Source organism: Panulirus ornatus, chromosome 9 (genome assembly GCF_036320965.1).
Source record: "Panulirus ornatus isolate Po-2019 chromosome 9, ASM3632096v1, whole genome shotgun sequence".
NCBI classification, from domain to species: domain Eukaryota; kingdom Metazoa; phylum Arthropoda; class Malacostraca; order Decapoda; family Palinuridae; genus Panulirus; species Panulirus ornatus.
Window position 1 is genome coordinate 30272088 of NC_092232.1, and position 19681 is coordinate 30291768.

General features: G+C 40.7%; 2 protein-coding genes across 2 annotated transcripts in view; one reads left to right on the forward strand and one right to left on the reverse strand.

Annotated features, from left to right (window-relative positions):
• LOC139750309 (coiled-coil domain-containing protein 39-like) overlaps positions 1-19681 on the forward strand; it is a 512953-nt gene that overhangs the window by 73058 nt on the left and 420214 nt on the right. The gene's annotated exons all lie outside the window — the stretch shown is intronic.
• LOC139750308 (galactosylgalactosylxylosylprotein 3-beta-glucuronosyltransferase P-like) overlaps positions 15187-19681 on the reverse strand; it is a 156961-nt gene continuing 152466 nt past the window's right edge. The window contains exon 7 of the mRNA XM_071664949.1: positions 15187-17708. Coding sequence (XP_071521050.1) covers positions 17532-17708 — 177 coding nt within the window. The 3' untranslated portion in view covers positions 15187-17531. The remainder of the gene's footprint in view (positions 17709-19681) is intronic.

Genomic DNA, 19681 nt, shown 5'->3' on the forward strand with positions numbered 1-19681 from the left:
ATGCATCTGTAAGTGCCATGTAGAAATTGTGATAAGTTTTATATTGGGCAGACTAGTAAGGAGCTTTCTTTTAGTTTTAAGCAACATACATATAGTAAAAGAAGAGGACAAGAATCAAATGCCTTGTTTAATTACGTTAAGAACTACAATCATTGTATTGACTGGAGTAATGCCATCTCAGTTATTAACTCTAATTTCAGCACCACGAGAAATATCAATGAATCTTCAATTATTAGATGCACAAAGAATTATAACCTTGATAGCTTTTTGTTGATAAAATTTGTAAACAATACCCCTTCTTGTTCACATGATAAGTTTATGATACGCTCGTTGTCTGTCTTGGACAATCACGTTTTTACCAAATGGCGTCCTAGCTACGTCTCTTCGTTGTATATCAGCTGATTTATATTTCTTTCTTGTATCTCCCCTGATGATATGATTATTACACGAAAGTGCACTTGGGAACTTATCGTGTTTCATTTCCACGTGGACACATAGGAATATATATATATATATATATATATATATATATATATATATATATATATATATATATATATATATATATATATGTGTGTGTGTGTGTGTGTGTGTGTGTGTGTGTGTGTGTGTATCGAGCATATTTGCTATTTGCCGCGTTAGCGAGGTAGCGTTAAGAACAGCGGAACTGAGCCTTAGAGGGAATATCCTCACTTGGCCCCCTTCTCTGTTCCTTTTGGAAGATAAAGAAAGTGGAGGGGAAAACTTCCAGCCCCTCGCCCCCTCCCCTTATAGTCACCTTCGACGACACGCAGGGAATACGTGGGAAGTATTCTTACTCCCCTATCCCCAGGGATAATTCATTTCTATTATAATTAATTGCCGTTTCCCGCGTCGGCGAGATAGCACCAGGAAGTACACAAAGAAAGACCCATCCACTCTCATACATCTAACACGTACACACACACACACACACACACACACACACACACACACACACACACACACACACACACATATATATATATATATATATATATATATATATATATATATATATATATACACTCGTGCATGTATAGGATCAGATGGAGATCTGTGGTTAAAGTGGCAATAGATTTACAGCTTGATATTCGTGCAGATATTCTTTTTATTATCTGTTTTTCAACACTGCGATAAGAACATTGAGGCAACATTATCTTGGTTAGTTGTTTGATCCTTAGTACCTGATCTGTAGGTAAGAGAATGTTGAAGGTATGTAGCGGGTGATAATGTGATGATGGAAAACTAGTTAAGGAGAGTTAGTGTGTCAGCGATAGTGGTTCTATCGGTCAGTGGCACACAGGAACACAGTACTTCAATGGTTTATGTGATAAGATTATTAGACTCAGTCAGGGTTGTAGTGGAGCATGTATTCATAATAGACCTATTTTTTTTTTCACTAGAGAAGTGGCCTGGTATTGCAAAGGTGAATGTACAATGTTTATAGTAGATTATAAATAGGTGTTCTGGGCTGGGTCTCTGTAACGAGTTTTTTTTTTTTTTTTTTTTTTTTTCTTTGTATGATGATTGTTACAATTCTTACAACTTTGGTTGTTTATAAGTTCAGATTCCTTCATGATAAAAAGCTTCACACAGACAGTGAGAGCCTTGTGTGTGTGTGTGTGTGTGGGTGTATGTGTGTGTGTGTGGTGTGTGTGTGTGTCAACTCCGTGATTACTAGTGTGAGTTCTTAAGGCCAGATGGGACGGCCAAGGATTCATGTGGCTCAGGTAACGAGCCGGAGGCGGAAATTAACCGTGCTATTAACACCCTCAGAGCCCTACCACCTGCTGGGCCACGTAGGCTCTTACTCACCGTGGCTCTGGTCTCTTTTCCCCGTGTCATATAAGAAGGTGACCCATTAAACACTGTCCTTGCACGCCACTATCTATCGGTACATCCTTACACTTAAGAAACCTAACTTAACAACTAACTTAACCTAACTGAACAAGCTAACCGCGTAACCTAACCTAAACTAACCACATAACCTTACCTATACTTACCTGACCTTATCACATAGCCTATAATTCAGCAACGTAGCATGCGTAATGCAGCAATCTTTTAACCTAATTTAGCAACCTAGCATACATGCCCCAGGCCAAACCTGAGATAACCTCATCACAGAATACAAACCTACGTTACCCAATCGCCAAGTTTACTCTGGTCTAACAGCCTAACCTAAGCTATCATCTAACCTAACCATGCTTAATCTAACCACCAGCCCTGATCTAGTGTAACCACCTCGCCTGAATTAAACCTGGATTTAGCAGGTTGCCTTAACTAATATCCCATGTATTGCAAGGAGCCTTCACCAGTTCCTCACATCCAGGCAGACCGACTTATTACTCTTGGCATTAATGGTTGTGTGTGCCTCGTGTAGGACGGGAGGTAATTCCCTCTTATAAATGAATCTCATCCAATGACAATTTCCTCAATACATTTAGCTTTATTGCTCTGCTTTAAAGACTATCCTAATTCATTTATGTGTAGCAAGGTCGGTTGGGGTACGAAACATTATATATATATATATATATATATATATATATATATATATATATATATATATATATATATATATATATATAAGAAAGTTAAGAGTAAATGTGAATAAGAGCAAGGTTATTAGGTACAGTAGGGTTGAGGGTCAAGTAAATTGGGAGGTAAGTTTGAATGGAGAAAAGCTGGAGGAAGTGAAGTGTTTTAGATATCTGGGAGTGGATCTGGCAGCGGATGGAACCATGGAAGCGGAAGTGAATCATAGGGTGGGGGAGGGGGCAAAAATCCTGGGAGCCTTGAAGAATGTCTGGAAGTCGAGAACATTATCTCGGAAAGCAAAAATGGGTATGTTTGAAGGAATAGTGGTTCCAACAATGTTGTATGGTTGCGAGGCGTGGGCTATGGATAGAGTTGTGCGCAGGAGGGTGGATTTGCTGGAAATGGGATGTTTGAGGACAATGTGTGGTGTGAGGTGGATTGATCGAGTAAGTAATGTAAGGGTAAGAGAGATGTGTGGAAATAAAAAGAGCGTGGTTGAGAGAGCAGAAGAGGGTGTTTTCAAATGGTTTGGGCACATGGAGAGAATGAGTGAGGAAAGATTGACCAAGAGGATATATGTGTCGGAGGTGGAGGGAACGAGGAGAAGTGGGAGACCAAATTGGAGGTGGAAAGATGGAGTGAAAAAGAATTTGAGTGATCGGGGCCTGAACATGCAGGAGGGTGAAAGGCGGGCAAGGAATAGAGTAAATTGGATCGATGTGAAGCGTCTGGGGTAAACCATGGAAAGTTGTGTGGGGCCTCGATGTGGAAAGGGAGCTGTGGTTTCGGGCATTATTGCATGACAGCTAGAGACTGAGTGTGAACGAATGGAGCCTTTGTTGTCTTTTCCTAGCGCTACCTCGCACACATGAGGGGGTAGGGGGATGGTATTCCATGTGTGGCGAGGTGGCGATGGGAATGAATAAAGGCAGACAGTGTGAATTGTGTGCATGGGTTTATATGTATGTGTCTGTGTGTGTATATATATGTGTACATTGAGATGTATAGGTATGTATATTTGCGTGTGTGGACGTGTATGTATATACATGTGTATGGGGATGGGTTGGGCCATTTCTTTCGTCTGTTTCCTTGCGCTACCTCGCAAACGCGGGAGACCGACAAAGTAAAATAAATAAATAAATATAACCACCTCACACCACATATTGTCCTCAAACATCTCATTTCCAACACATCCACCCTCCTCCGCACAACCCTATCTATAGCCCACGCCTCGCAACCATATTACATTGTTGGAACCACTATTCCTTCAAACATACCCAGTTTTGCTCTCCGAGATAACGTTCTCTCCTTCCACTCATTTTTCAACGCTCCCAGAACTTTCACCTCCCCTCCCCCACCCTCTGACTCACTTCCGCTTCCATGGTTCCATTCGCTGCCAAATCCACTTCCAGGTATCTAAAACACTTCACTTCCTCCAGTTTTTCTCAATTCAAACTTACCTCCCAATTGACTTGTCTCTCAACCCTACGGTACCAAATAACCTTGCTCTTATTCACATTTACTTTCAGCTTTCTCCTTTCACACACTTTACCAAACTCAGTCACCAGCTTCTGCAGTTTCTCACATGAATCAGCCACCAGCGCTGCATCATCAGCGAACAACAACTGACTCACTTCCCAAGCTCTCTCATCCACAACAGAATGCATACTTGCCCCTCTCTCCAAAACTCTTGCGTTCACCTCCCTAACAACCTCATCCTTAAACAAATTAAACAACCATGGAGACATCAGGCACCCCTGCCGCAAACCGACATTCTCTGAGAACCAATTACTTTCCTCACTTCCTACTCGTACACATGTCTTACATCCTCGATAAAATCTTGCCTCCCACACCATACACCATACACTCTTAATACCTTCCACAGAGCATCTCTATCAGCTCTATCATATGCCTTCTCCAGATCCATAAATGCTACATAGAGATCCATTTGTTTTTCTGAGTATTTCTTACATACATGCTTCAAAGCATGTATGTATGTATATGTGTGTGTGTGTGTGTGTGTGTGTGTATATATATATGTATATTATCCCTGGGGATAGGGGTGAAAGAATACTTCCCACGTATTCCTCGCGTGTCGTAGAAAGCGACTAGAGGGGACGGGAGCGGGGGGCCGGAAATCCTCCCCTCCTTGTATTAACTTTCTAAAATGGGAAACAGAAGAAGGAGTCACGCGGGGAGTGCTCATCCTCCTCGAAGGCTCAGAGTGGGATGCCTAAATGTGTGTGGATGTAACCAAGATGTGAAAAAAGGAGAGATAGGTAGTATGTTTGAGGAAAGGAACCTGGATGTTTTGGCTCTGAGTGAAACGAAGCTCAAGGGTAAAGGGGAAGAGTGGTTTGGAAATGTCTGGGGAGTGAAGTCAGGGGTTAGTGAGAGGACAAGAGCAAGGGAAGGAGTAGCAATACTCCTGAAACAGGAGTTGTGGGAGTATGTGATAGAATGTAAGAAAGTAAATTCTCGATTAATATGGGTAAAATTGAAAGTTGATGGAGAGAGGTGGGTGATTATTGGTGCATATGCACCTGGGCATGAGAAGAAAGATCAAGAGAGGCAAGTGTTTTGGGAGCAGCTAAATGAGTGTGTTAGCGGTTTTGATGTACGAGACCGGGTTATAGTGATGGGTGATTTGAATGCAAAGGTGAGTAATGTGGCAGTTGAGGGAATAATTGGTATGCATGGGGTGTTCAGTGTTGTAAATGGAAATGGTGAAGAACTTGTAGATTTATGTGCTGAAAAAGGACTGATGATTGGGAATACCTGGTTTAAAAAGCGAGATATACATAAGTATACTTATGTAAGTAGGAGAGATGGCCAGAGAGCGTTATTGGATTACGTGTTAATTGACAGGCGTGCGAAAGAGAGACTTTTGGATGTCAATGTACTGAGAGGTGCAACTGGAGGGATGTCTGATCATTATCTTGTGGAGGCTAAGGTGAAGATTAGTATGGGTTTTCAGAAAAGAAGAGTGAATGTTGGGGTGAAGAAGGTGGTGAGAGTAAGTGAGCTTGGGAAGGAGACCTGTGTGAAGAAGTATCAGGAGAGACTGTGTACAGAATGGAAAAAGGTGAGAACAATGGAAGTAAGGGGAGTGGGGGAGGAATGGGATGTATTTAGGGAATCAGTGATGGATTGCGCAAAAGATGCTTGTGGCATGAGAAGAGTGGGAGGTGGGCTGTTTAGAAAGGGTAGTGAGTGGTGGGATGAAGAAGTAAGAGTATTAGTGAAAGAGAAGAGAGAGGCATTTGGACGATTTTTGCAGGGAAAAAATGCAATTGAGTGGGAGAAGTATAAAAGAAAGAGACAGGAGGTCAAGAGAAAGGTGCAAGAGGTGAAAAAAAGGGCAAATGAGAGTTGGGGTGAGAGAGTATCATTAAATTTTAGGGAGAATAAAAAGATGTTCTGGAAGGAGGTAAATAGGGTGCGTAAGACAAGGGAGCAAATGGGAACTTCAGTGAAGGGCGTAAATGGGGAGGTGATAACAAGTAGTGGTGATGTGAGAAGGAGATGGAATGAGTATTTTGAAGGTTTGTTGAATGTGTCTGATGACAGAGTGGCAGATATAGGATGTTTGGGTCGAGGTGGTGTGCAAAGTGAGAGGGTTAGGGAAAATGATTTGGTAAACAGAGAAGAGGTAGTAAAAGCTTTGCGGAAGATGAAAGCCGGCAAGGCAGCAGGTTTGGATGGTATTGCAGTGGAATTTATTAAAAAAGGGGGTGACTGTATTGTTGACTGGTTGGTAAGGTTATTTGATGTATGTATGACTCATGGTGAGGTGCCTGAGGATTGGCGGAATGCGTGCATAGTGCCATTGTACAAAGGCAAAGGGGATAAGAGTGAGTGCTCAAATTACAGAGGTATAAGTTTGTTGAGTATTCCTGGTAAATTATATGGGAGAGTATTGATTGAGAGGGTGAAGGCATGTACAGAGCATCAGATTGGGGAAGAGCAGTGTGGTTTCAGAAGTGGTAGAGGATGTGTGGATCAGGTGTTTGCTTTGAAGAATGTATGTGAGAAATACTTAGAAAAGCAAATGGATTTGTATGTAGCATTTATGGATCTGGAGAAGGCATATGATAGAGTTGATAGAGATGCTCTGTGGAAGGTATTAAGAATATATGGTGTGGGAGGAAAGTTGTTAGAAGCAGTGAAAAGTTTTTATCGAGGATGTAAGGCATGTGTACGTGTAGGAAGAGAGGAAAGTGATTGGTTCTCAGTGAATGTAGGTTTGCGGCAGGGGTGTGTGATGTCTCCATGGTTGTTTAATTTGTTTATGGATGGGGTTGTTAGGGAGGTAAATGCAAGAGTCTTGGAAAGAGGGGCAAGTATGAAGTCTGTTGGGGATGAGAGAGCTTGGGAAGTGAGTCAGTTGTTGTTCGCTGATGATACAGCGCTGGTGGCGGATTCATGTGAGAAACTGCAGAAGCTGGTGACGGAGTTTGGTAAAGTGTGTGGAAGAAGAAAGTTAAGAGTAAATGTGAATAAGAGCAAGGTTATTAGGTACAGTAGGGTTGAGGGTCAAGTCAATTGGGAGGTGAGTCTGAATGGAGAAAAACTGGAGGAAGTGAAGTGTTTTAGATATCTGGGAGTGGATCTGTCAGCGGATGGAACCATGGAAGCGGAAGTGGATCATAGGGTGGGGGAGGGGGCGAAAATTTGGGAGCCTTGAAAAATGTGTGGAAGTCGAGAACATTATCCCGGAAAGCAAAAATGGGTATGTTTGAAGGAATAGTAGTTCCAACAATGTTGTATGGTTGCGAGGCGTGGGCTATGGATAGAGTTGTGCGCAGGAGGATGGATGTGCTGGAAATGAGATGTTTGAGGACAATGTGTGGTGTGAGGTGGTTTGATCGAGTAAGTAACGTAAGGGTAAGAGAGATGTGTGGAAATAAAAAGAGCGTGGTTGAGAGAGCAGAAGAGGGTGTTTTGAAATGGTTTGGGCACATGGAGAGAATGAGTGAGGAAAGATTGACCAAGAGGATATATGTGTCGGAGGTGGAGGGAACGAGGAGAAGAGGGAGACCAAATTGGAGGTGGAAAGATGGAGTGAAAAGGATTTTGTGTGATCGGGGCCTGAACATGCAGGAGGGTGAAAGGAGGGCAAGGAATAGAGTGAATTGGAGCGATGTGGTATACAGGGGTTGGCGTGCTGTCAGTGGATTGAATCAAGGCATGTGAAGCGTCCGGGGTAAACCATGGAAAGCTGTGTAGGTATGTATATTTGCGTGTGTGGACGTGTGTATATACATGTGTATGGGGGTGGGTTGGGCCATTTCTTTCGTCTGTTTTCTTGCGCTACCTCGCAAACGCGGGAGACAGCGACAAAGTATAAAAAAAAAAAAAAAAAAAAAAAAATGCTTCAAAGCAAACACCTGATCCACGCATCCTCTACCACTTCTGAAACCACACTGCTCTTCCCCAATCTGATGCTCTGTACATTCCTTCACCCTCTCAATCAGTACCTTCCCATATGGTTTCCCAGGAATACTCAACAAACTTATACCTCTGTAATGTAAGCACTCACCTTTATCCCATTTGCCTTTGTACAGTTGTACTATGCATTCATTCCGCCAATCCTCAGGCACTTCACCATGAGCCATACATACACTGAATATCCTCACCAACCAATCAACAACACAGTCACCTCCTTTTTCAATAAATTGCACTGTAATACCATCCAAACCCGCCGCCTTGCCGGCTTTCATCTTCCGCAAAGTTTTCACTTCCTTTTCTCTGTTTACCAAATCATTCTCCCTAACCCTATCATTCTCCCTAACCCTCTCACTTCGCTCACCACATCGACCAAAACACCCTATATCTGCCACTCTATCATCTAACACATTCAACAAACCTTCAAAATACTCACTACATCTTTTCACATCACCACCATTTGTTATTACCTCCCCATTAGCCCCCTTCACCGATGTACCCATTTGTTCTCTTGTCTTACGCACTTTATTTACCTCCTTCCAAAACATCTTTTTATTCTTCCTAAATTTTATTGATACTCTCTCACCCCAACTCTCATTTGCCCTCTTTTTCACCTCTTGCACGTTTCTCTTGACCTCCTGCCTCTTTCCTTTATACATCTCCCAGTCATTTGCACTATTTCCCTGCAAAAATCGTCCAAATGCCTCTCTCTTCTCTTTCACTAATAATCTTACTTCTTCATCCCACCTCTCACTACCCTTTCTAATCTGCCCACCTCGCACGCTTCTCATGCCACAAGCATCTTTTGCGCAAGCCATCACTGCTTCCCTAACTACATTCCATTCCTACCCCACTCCCCCTACTTCCTTTGCTGTCACCTTTTTCCATTCTGTACTTAGTCTCTCCTGGTACTTCCTCACACAAGTCTCCTTCACAAGCTCACTTACTCTCACCACTCTCTTCACCCCAACATTCTCTCTTTTCTGAAAACCTCTACAAATCTTCGCCTTCGCCTCCACAAGATAATGATCAGACATCCCTCCAGTTGCACCTCTCAGCACATTAACATCCAAAAATCTGTCTTTCACGCGCCAATCACTTAACTCGTAATCCAATAACGCCCTCTGGCCATCTCTCTTACATAGTATACTTATGTATATCTTTCTTTTTAAACCAGGTATTCCCAATCACCAGTCCTTTTTCAGCACATAAATCTACAAGCTCTTCACTATTTCCATTTACAACACTGAACACCCCATGTACACCAATTACACCCTCAACTGCCACATTACTCACCTTTGCATTCGAATCACCCATCACTATAACCCGGTCTCGTGCATCAAAGCTACCAACACTCACTCAGCTGCTCCCAAAACACTTGCCCCTCATGATCTTTCTTCTCATGCCCAGTTGCATAGGCACCAATAATCACCCATCTCTCTCCATCCACTTTCTTTTACCCGTATCAATCTAGAGTTCACTTTCTTACACTCTATCACATGCTCCCACCACTCTTGTTTCAGGAGTAGTGCTACTCCTTCCTTTGCTCTAGTCCTCTCACCAACCCCTGACTTTACTCCCAAAACATTCCCGAACCACTCTTCCCCTCTACCCTTGAGCTTCGTTTAACTTAAGAGCCAAAACATCCAGGTTCCTTTCCTCAAACATACTATCTATCTCTCCTTTTTTTCTCATCTTGTTTACATCCACACACATTTAGACACCCCAATCTGAGCCTTCGAGCACTTTCCGCTTGACTCCTCCTTCTGTTCCCCTTTTATGAAAGTTAAAGTACAAGGAGGGGAGGGTTTCTAGCCCCCCCGCTCCCGTCCCCTTTAGTCGCCTTCTACGACCCGTGGGGAATGCGTGGGAAGTATTTTTTCTACCCTATCCCCAGATATATATATATATATATATATATATATATATATATATTTTTTATTTTTTTTCTTTATACTTTGTCGCTGTCTCCCGCGTTTGCGAGGTAGCGCAAGGAAACAGACGAAAGAAATGGCCCCCCCCCCCCATACACATGTATATACATACGTCCACACACGCAAATATACATACCTACACAGCTTTCCATGGTTTACCCCAGACGCTTCACATGCCTTGATTCAATCCACTGACAGCACGTCAGCCCCGGTATACCACATCGCTCCAATTCACTCTATTCCTTGCCCTCCTTTCACCCTCCTGCATGTTCAGGCCCCGATCACACAAAATCTTTTTCACTCCATCTTTCCACCTCCAATTTGGTCACCCTCTTCTCCTCGTTCCCTCCACCTCCGACACATATATCCTCTTGGTCAATCTTTCCTCACTCATCCTCTCCATGTGCCCAAACCACTTCAAAACACCCTCTTCTGCTCTCTCAACCACGCTCTTTTTATTTCCACACATCTCTCTTACCCTTACGTTACTCACTCGATCAAACCACCTCACACCACACATTGTCCTCAAACATCTCATTTCCAGCACATCCATCCTCCTGCGCACAACTCTATCCATAGCCCACGCCTCGCAACCATACAACATTGTTGGAACCACTATTCCTTCAAACATACCCATTTTTGCTTTCCGAGATAATGTTCTCGACTTCCACATATTCTTCAAGGCCCCCAGAATTTTCGCCCCCTCCCCCACCCTATGATCCGCTTCCGCTTCCATGGTTCCATCCGCTGCCAGATCCACTCCCAGATATCTAAAACACTTCACTTCCTCCAGTTTTTCTCCATATATATGCGCAAAAAAACAAGAAAATCAAAATTTAAGATGCCAAGTGCACTTTCGTGTAATGATCACATCGTCAGGGGAGATACAACAGTGAGATGGAAGACGTAGAACAGTCAGTTGATATACAAGGAAAAGACGTAGCTAAGACGCCATTGGTAAACAAGCGTTACCGGATGGTGGTGTTCGGGTCTGACATCATGCCTGTCATAAAAGCTTTTATCATGTGGACAAGAAAAGGAATTGTTTACTAATTTTGCCTAAAACAAAGCCATCCAATTTGTATAGACCTTCACTAATATTAATGTTACAATTCTTTATGTGTTTAATACTGGAAGATTTAATTATAATTTCGTAGAAATTATGAATTCTTATCTGGAAGCAAGAAAATATGGGTGGGTACACGCGGGATTTGTAGGCGCTCAGAACGCGCGATCAGCGGCTGCTCACACGCCAACACCTCATCAGTCTCTTGCCTCATTCAGATCGAACCCATGGACCCAGAATACTTCAGGAACCTTACTAGTTCAGTGCCCAGACGTCTGCTGATTGTAAATGAGGCCAAACGAGAGATGACAAAGTACTAAGGTGTATGTGTGACATCACCTTTCAAAACGTATGGGGGAGATGAACAAGTTTTTTTTTTTCTTACACTGTATGAAATATTATTACATTAGGACCCATTCTAAGAAGGGGTCTTGCTGATACCCAAAGACTTCCTTTCCAGAGGCTCCTGCAGTCTAAAGCTGCGATACTTACAGTTGCAGAGAAATGATGGGCTGATTTGGAAGGATGAGTTCTTCAGTAATACCTCTGCCATTCACACAGCCACGCCAAAAGCGATTTTTCACTCGCGGTGTAACCTCATGAAGGCGAGTTTGGAAAAGTGTGTGAAAGGAGAAAGCTGAGAGTAAATGGGAATAAGAGCAAGGTTATTAGGTTCAGTAGGGTTGAGGGACAGGTTAACTAGGAGGTAAGTTTGAATGGAGAAAAACTGAAGAAAGTGAGATGTTGTAGATATCTGGGCGTGGATTTAGCAGCGAATGGAACCATGGAAGCGGGAGAGTCACATGATGGAGGAGGGTTCGAAGGTTCTGGGAGCAATGAAGAGTGTGTGGAAGGAGAGAACGTTATCTCAGAGAGCAAAAATGGGTATATTTGAAGGAATAGTAGTTTCAACAATGTTATATGGTTGCAAGGCATAGGCTATAGATAGGGTTTGTACGGAGGAGGGTGGATGTGTAGGAAATGAGATGTTTGAGGACAATATGTGGTGTGAGATGGTTTGATGAGTAAGTAATGAAAGGGTGAGAAAGATGTGTGGAAATAAAAAGAGTGTGGTTGAGAGAGCAGAAGAAAGTGTCTTGAAATGGTTTAGACGTATAGAGAGAATCAGTGAGGAAAGATTGACAAAGAGGATATATGTCAGAGGTGAAGGGAAGAAGAAGCGGGAGACCAAATTGGAGGTGGAGGGATGGAGTGAAAAACATTTTGAGCGATTGGGGCCTGAACATACAGGAGGGTGAGAGGCGTGCAAGGAATAGAGTGAATTGGAACAATGTGTTATACCGTTGGTCGACGTGCTGTCAGTGGACTCACCCAGGGAATGTGAAACTTCTGGGGTGAACCATGGAAAGGTGTGTAAGGCCTGGATGTGAATAGGAAGCTGTGGTTTCAGTGCATTAAACATGACAGCTAGAGACTGAGTGTGAACACATGTGGCCTTTTTTGTCTGTTTTCTTGGCACTACCTCGCTGGACCAGGGGATAGCGATGCTGTGTCCATGTGGGGCGGGGTAGCGCAGGGAATGGAAGAAGGCAAGTATGAACGTGCAACTTCATAGAACATACAAGCCTCCAACAGCCAGGATCGTACCCGGGACCCCTGTGCAACAGGCGGGAGCGTTACCGCTAGGCTATGATTGCCTCTAATAGGGAAATGACTATTCGAATACTATGTACTCGAATATCCTTCGCCTCACGTTGGTAAGAGTGTAACAGTGTATTGTAACTTGAAATATAATTTGAATGTTTAAACCCATTATCCCATTATTTTACTAGGTACGTTGATAATTATTAATTCATGCATTAGGTAAAAATCTAGTTAAGAGATGTGTTGAAAAAGTAAATGAAATATAATCTACCTTGATATTCACCATTTATATAGTTAATATTTTGAACTGAAAGTTTTGAACCAAGACTCATTGATGACATGCTTGACCCATTGTTGGTCCTGGGTCAAATGTTGGTGACTACGGTGCTCAATGAACACAGTAGTGGGAATTCTGAATGCTTATCTCTTTCATCAGGTAAATTTAGTGTTTAAGATTAGATGCCATATACTCTACTCATAATGTTTATGATTAAGTACATAGTTTTAATGTTTGAAAAGTAAATAGTTCACCATATCATGATGGTCTGTTACTTCATTATACATTATGTAAATCATTTCTCTCCCGCTGAACAAAACACCATCACATGAGACACTTAAATGACATTCACTCCTCACACCAGTATCATCTACACAGTAGCCACACAAACTAAATGCCCCTAGAACACTAAGTGGCACCATATTTGGAAAAGAATATGAATCCTTTAACATCTTATACAAACCATTCATATACTTCACCATAAATTATTCTCTGAAGCAAGTAAAACAAAGCTGCAAACCACATAATTTAAATGCACTAAGAACAATCACTGGCTGACTAGTAACCAAAACACTCAACATCTTCACAGTGAAACAAAGTTCCTCTAATATAGATCCACCTCAACATGCTTGGCACCCAACTCTATGCAAAGGCTCTATACCCCTGTGACCCAAACTACTCTACAGCTACCAACCAACCCCTAGGTAGAGATAAAAAGCTTACCCCAGTCTCACACATCAGTAATGTCTACTAACAGATTCCCCACCCCTTGTAAATATACAATGGCAGATCACACACATTGAAAATCCCAATAAGCACTAACTAAACTAAAACACACACCCAAAAGAAAGCACACATCCCAGACAAACACAATTAACACTCCAACTTATCCTCTGGGCATCATCCATCACTGCAACACTACAGACACCATTTCAACATATCCCAAGATCCTTCATGCCCATAACACAACTAAAATCCAACCATTGGATATTGCTGGCTTCTTGAGTGCTGCTGGAGCCTTAAAAGGGACTCCTAGGGCAAGTAGTAAGCAAGTAATAGTTTTGTGACTGACTTTTGTTCTTTTTACTTTTAATTATTCATTTCTTTGTAATTTATTCTGGCTTATCATTCTACTTTGATTGATTTCATGCTTCAGTTTCAGTGTTGATAAAACCTGGTGATGGCAGGTGATCACTTATGTATCTTTTGTTAAGATACTTGGATTCAAGGTTGCTGTTTCCACATTGACTAGGTTCTTTATTGTTACTTTAATTTAATTCACATTTTTCATATTCAGTGAGGTATCACCAGGAACAGACAAGAGAATGGCCTCATTTGTTCACATCCACTCTATAAATGTCATGTATAGTGCACCAAAACCAGATTTCTTATCCACAGCTAAGCCCCACAGACCACTGCATGGTTTCCCCTGACCATTTTGTATTAAACCCACTGACTGCACCTGAAATCCCTACCTCCCCAATATCACCTCAGTCTGCTCTTTCCCATTACATACTTCTCAACCTCCTGAATGTTAAGGCCCCCAACAATTCAATGTCTTTTTCACTCCATTTTTCCATCTCCTCTTTCTACACTTTCCTCTTGTCCCTCCATACTGACATGTATATCCTCTTATAATCTCTCTTTACTCACTCTCACTCTATGTCCAAACTGTTTCAGTACTCCCTGGTCAGCTATTCCAGTCTTACTCCAGTTACTAGGTTTTGTCTTCACACCACATATATTTTATCAGGCATCCCATTGTAACATGTGCACCCTCTTCCATTTCTTTTACATTCAGGGCTCAAATTGCACACCATGTAGCATCATTGGGAGTATTATACCATCAAACATACCTGTCTTTGCACTTGCAGACAGTGACCTCTCCTTCTAACACACTCTTATATGCACCTAGGACTTTGGCCCCCTTCACACCTTATGATTCATTTCGACTCCCGAAGTTCCATCTGCTGCTACGTCTAATACCAGGGATCTAAAGCACTCCACTTCCTCCAGGTTCTTGCCATTTAAACTTAAACTGAAACTTTCCCCATCTAAATACCTTATTTGTATTCACACTATGAACTTTCTCCTTTCACACACTCCCATAGTTGGCCACTTTATTTCTGTTTTTGTTCTATTTTCACAAACTTTTGCATCAATTGGCATTTATCTATAAAGAATGGAGCCAAGAAAATTTAGCTTGTCCCCAGGATGGAAAGTTATCATAAAATTTTAAAAATTATTTTAGTCTTCAGTTATTAGGAAATATTAAGGAGTTGAAAAAAGAAAAGACATCATGTAAATTAACCTTTTTTTTTTATGAAAAAAGAAAAGACATCATGTAAATTAACTTTTTTTGTTGTTTGAAAAAAGAAAAGACATTTTCTAAATTAACTTCCTTATTTTTTTGCTGTATGACACAGCCTTGCAGACACCTAATCGATGGTCTGCTGATTTTGTTGACACTTCCATCTTCATCTGTTCTTTGCCACCACCAGTGGATGACTGACATGAAGGGGATTTTTCCAAGCAACAATAGTTCAACATCCACTAAATCATCACCATTAGTGCCTCAGAGACTGTCACTAATTTGCTAGAGGTGTTGTGAGTGTGCATGCTAGGTTCACTGAAGGGCCTTAAAGACTGTCTTTAATTTGCTCGTAGTGTTTCAATCGTGCACGTCAGGTTCATACATATCCATTGCAAATTGTATTTCTTATAAAGTAAGACATCTCTACATGCTGATAAAGTGTGCCAACCAGTTTAAATAAGGGCAGGAAAAAGTAAACTGTACATCCTAGGATCAACATCCTTAGTGATACCAATTTTGATGTCTTGCAATGCAGCCCATTATCAGTATCAATAACATATGAGAAAGAGAACCAGTCCCAAGACCGATTCATGTCTTGTTATTATATCTAACCATTCTGAGGCTTGACCATTAATCACAATCCTATGTTTATGGTCAGTCAACCAACTTCCTATCCAGCAAAGTACAACCTCATTCATGCCATGTGAATCAGTTTTTGCGAGTAACCCTTGATTCAGAACCGTATACAATGGTTTTTGAAATTCTGGATTGATGACATCTACTACTTCACTTTCATCATACACGTTGATTATAACATAAAAGAAATCAATCAAATTTTTCAGATTTGAGTGATTTCATTGAAAACCATGCTGAGAATCATTTATTAAGTGGTGTTCCTCTTAATGGCTTAAAATTCTATCTTGAATGATGGCTTCCATAAGTTTCCCAACCAGACATTAAGCTAAGTGGATGACAGTTTCTGGGTAGTGATTTATTACTTTTTTGAATATCAGTGTTACATTAGCAAACTTTCATTGTTATACTGGCAAACTTACATTCATCTGGAACTTTGCTGTTGTAAATGATTTATTGGAAAAGGCAATCGAGAGTGTAACCATCTCATTTTTTTGCCTCTTTCATTGTCCTCGGGTAAAACTTACCAGAGCCTCCTGTTTTATTCATTTCCATTACATTTATTGTTGACAGTATATCTTCAGCTTTTATGTCAGTTTGTTGAAGAACATTTTCCTTTCTTATCAGTGAAGCTGGATTTGAGTCATGGGTTGTGTTTGATTGTAAATACATATTAAAAAAAAAGTCATTTACAATTTTTGCCATAGCTTCATTGTCTTGAGCTAGTTCAGTGGACCATTTGACTAAGTTGTCTCTCTTGCTTCTAACATAACTGTAAAACTCCTTGGTTTCTTTTGCTGATTTTAGAAATATACACTTCATGCTGACATTTACTTTGTCATATAACTCTCTTGCTTTCTCTACTCAGATTAACATAATTTACTTATGTTGTTTATGGTCATTTTGAATATCTTATGAGTTACTTTCTTTAACAACTGGCACTATTTCACCATTCCTTCACCTTGGCTTCGTTTTAGAAATAAACCATCTACTATGCACTGGCACGTATTTTCCCTCTACAACTTTAGAGGTTTTACTGAAAATTTACCAAGCTATGTTTGTGTCACTGACTATATCATCCCAGGTTTGCCTGTCAAGTGCAGTGCAAAAATCATTAAGGTTTGCATGTTTGAAATTGGGTATTTTTTCATGATTGTCATGTTCACCAACATTACATGCAGTGTTAAAAGTGACTTCACAAGTAATTTGTCAATGATCATAACATGACATCTATAAGTTCTGACCATACACCACCCACTCCTACATCCACCTGATGTGTGCCTTTCCTCAAGCAAAAAAATATTTATTAAGTAATTCATGAAGTCCATCGAATAGCATATACAGCATTCTATGATATAATAATTAATGTATGCATAGTAATTTAACACAGTACAGAATTTTCATCAAAAGAAGGACTTTGGCATTGGCTGAAACTTAATCCCCTCCCTTCTTTTATTATGGAAACCAAAATATGTTGATGTTGCACCATACCCATCTAGAATGTATCCCTTAGTACAGAATAGATGAGGGAGACCATTAGAGAATTCCATTTTTTATTTCATTTGTTCTATTGCTAATTTTAAAAATAACTATCCATTACTGGTAACGATGTGATCTCTCACATATTTCTAATGTTTTAGCACATTTAGTGAGATACTCTTTCATGTTTTTCACTGCTTTACTTCTCTCTCAGTGTTTTTAACTACCATCTTGAGCTCTTTTGCTCCTCATTTTAGTCTTAGTATTTTGCTTTGTTCCTGGACCTTTCCACAATTGCTCCTTAATGATGTCGAGGTTACTACCAATGGTAGCATTATTCTGGATAACAGGAGAAGCAGGTTCATTCTTCTTTGTTTGAGTATGCCAAACCCATATCTGCAAACCATAAGATATGCATGAAATTATGTATTCAACAAAGCATTTGGTTAAAATTCATGTATGGCTTTCAATTATATCAATTTCAGTGTACTTTCAATATATCTTTTCCTACATTTTGTGTCTTTTTCTATCATGGACTTAAAATATTCACAACAGGGTCAGGTTTGAACCCTGGGACCACTGGTGATGCAACAATTTAAGGTTCATGTTATCCCACCCAGATGAGGTTGGGACACAGCACAAAAATCACTAGGTAAATAGTTGCTGTGTCTTTTAACCTCCATGTGGCTAAGGTAGCTGGCTTCCCTCCCAAGGTATAAATCCTCTGACCCATGGTGTATATACATTTGTCTTTCTCCTGATATATTTGTTGCACCATTGGTACTGCAGTAAAATAAAGTCCATTTTACCCCCACAGAGATGAGGTTGGGACACAGCAAAAAAAAAAAAAAAAAAAACTAGGTAACTAGCAACTGTGTCTTTTAACCTCCATGTGGCCGAGGTAGCTGGCTTCCTTCTCAAGGTTTAAATCTGACCCACGGGGTATATACATTTGTCCCTCTTTAGATATGTTTGTCACACCACTGGTACGGTGATAGATTGATGTCTATGTTAGTCCTTATTGAGATGAGGGTAGGATGGACACAACACAAAAAGAACTAGGTTTGAGTCCATTTCATGATGTATATACATTTGTTTTTTCTGTAAATACATCTCAATACACACAACTGTGGAGAAAACAAGTAAAGACTTGTGTTCTTTTCTGGTACCATTTCAAACTATGACAGACTGATGAATAGTAGCTACTTCAAGGGGAAAAGATGTAAAGATGGCATTTAATGTACTTCAGTCTGACTTAAGGTTGTGCTTATTCTCAGCTTCAGCACAACATAGAGTCCCTGCAAGCTAACTGATGAGGTAGTGCAAGCTTGTGAATTTTCTTTTTAGATTTTATCAGCCAAACAATAAAATTAAAAGCATCTGTACAGCGAGGTATAACTGTTTTCCATATTAACCCAAAAAGAGCGTCCACTGTCAAATGATGACCTGACTGGTGACAGGAGCCACTGTCACTTTTCCTTTCCCTATCTAAATATCTAATAGATGTATACCATTATCAGCTTATAGGTCCAGCAGGGAGGCCTTATCCCTCACTGTTACATTGTTGAGGTGTAGAACAACCATATTCGTTTGCTAAATGATTCTTATCTACCAATATGAGGAAAACAGTCTGTGAAACAGAAAAGAAACACTTATCCCAAGATCAGGCTATTAGAGTTTTTGTCTATTAAAAGGCCAGTCAAAGTCAGTCACTGAGACAAATAAAAGAAGGCTTAACTGACTGGTGTCCAACCCTGATTAGCATAACACCTGGGCTTAAATCATTATCATCATTCTGGGATGACATCATTCTAGTTTCTGCCCATATATATTCCCCTTGTAAAGGGGTCTATACACTAAAAACTTCCATTGTAAAGAAAGAAAGAAAAACAACCTGTCCATGTTCCAACTGAGAGTAAAATGGGTAAGGAGGGAGGACCAGTCACCTTTTAGTATGAATAAATGGTAACACTTAACATATGTAATAATTTCATAACGTTACAAAGTATTCACGAACAATTCACCATATATGGAGGTTCTTACTGAAAGTAGAAGGGGGAGAGAGGGAGTATTTGTCAAACTTTAAAACTTCACTTTCCCTCTTCTATAGGCATTATTTTGGTTTTTCACCTGAAAGCTGGCTACTTGTTGGCCCCCATCACTAGCTAGAGTACTCAATACTCGGCAAGCTTCTGCATCACATGATTATTATGCAGCCATTAGCAGCTCAAGGGTGGGTTGTGTGATAACTGTTTCTTTCTCTACACCTCGAAGCTTTGGAACTCTCTACCCTCTCATGTCTTTCCCGGTAACTATAACCTGGCACTTTTTAAAAGACAGGCATTCCACTCCCTCCAAAATTCGTAAAC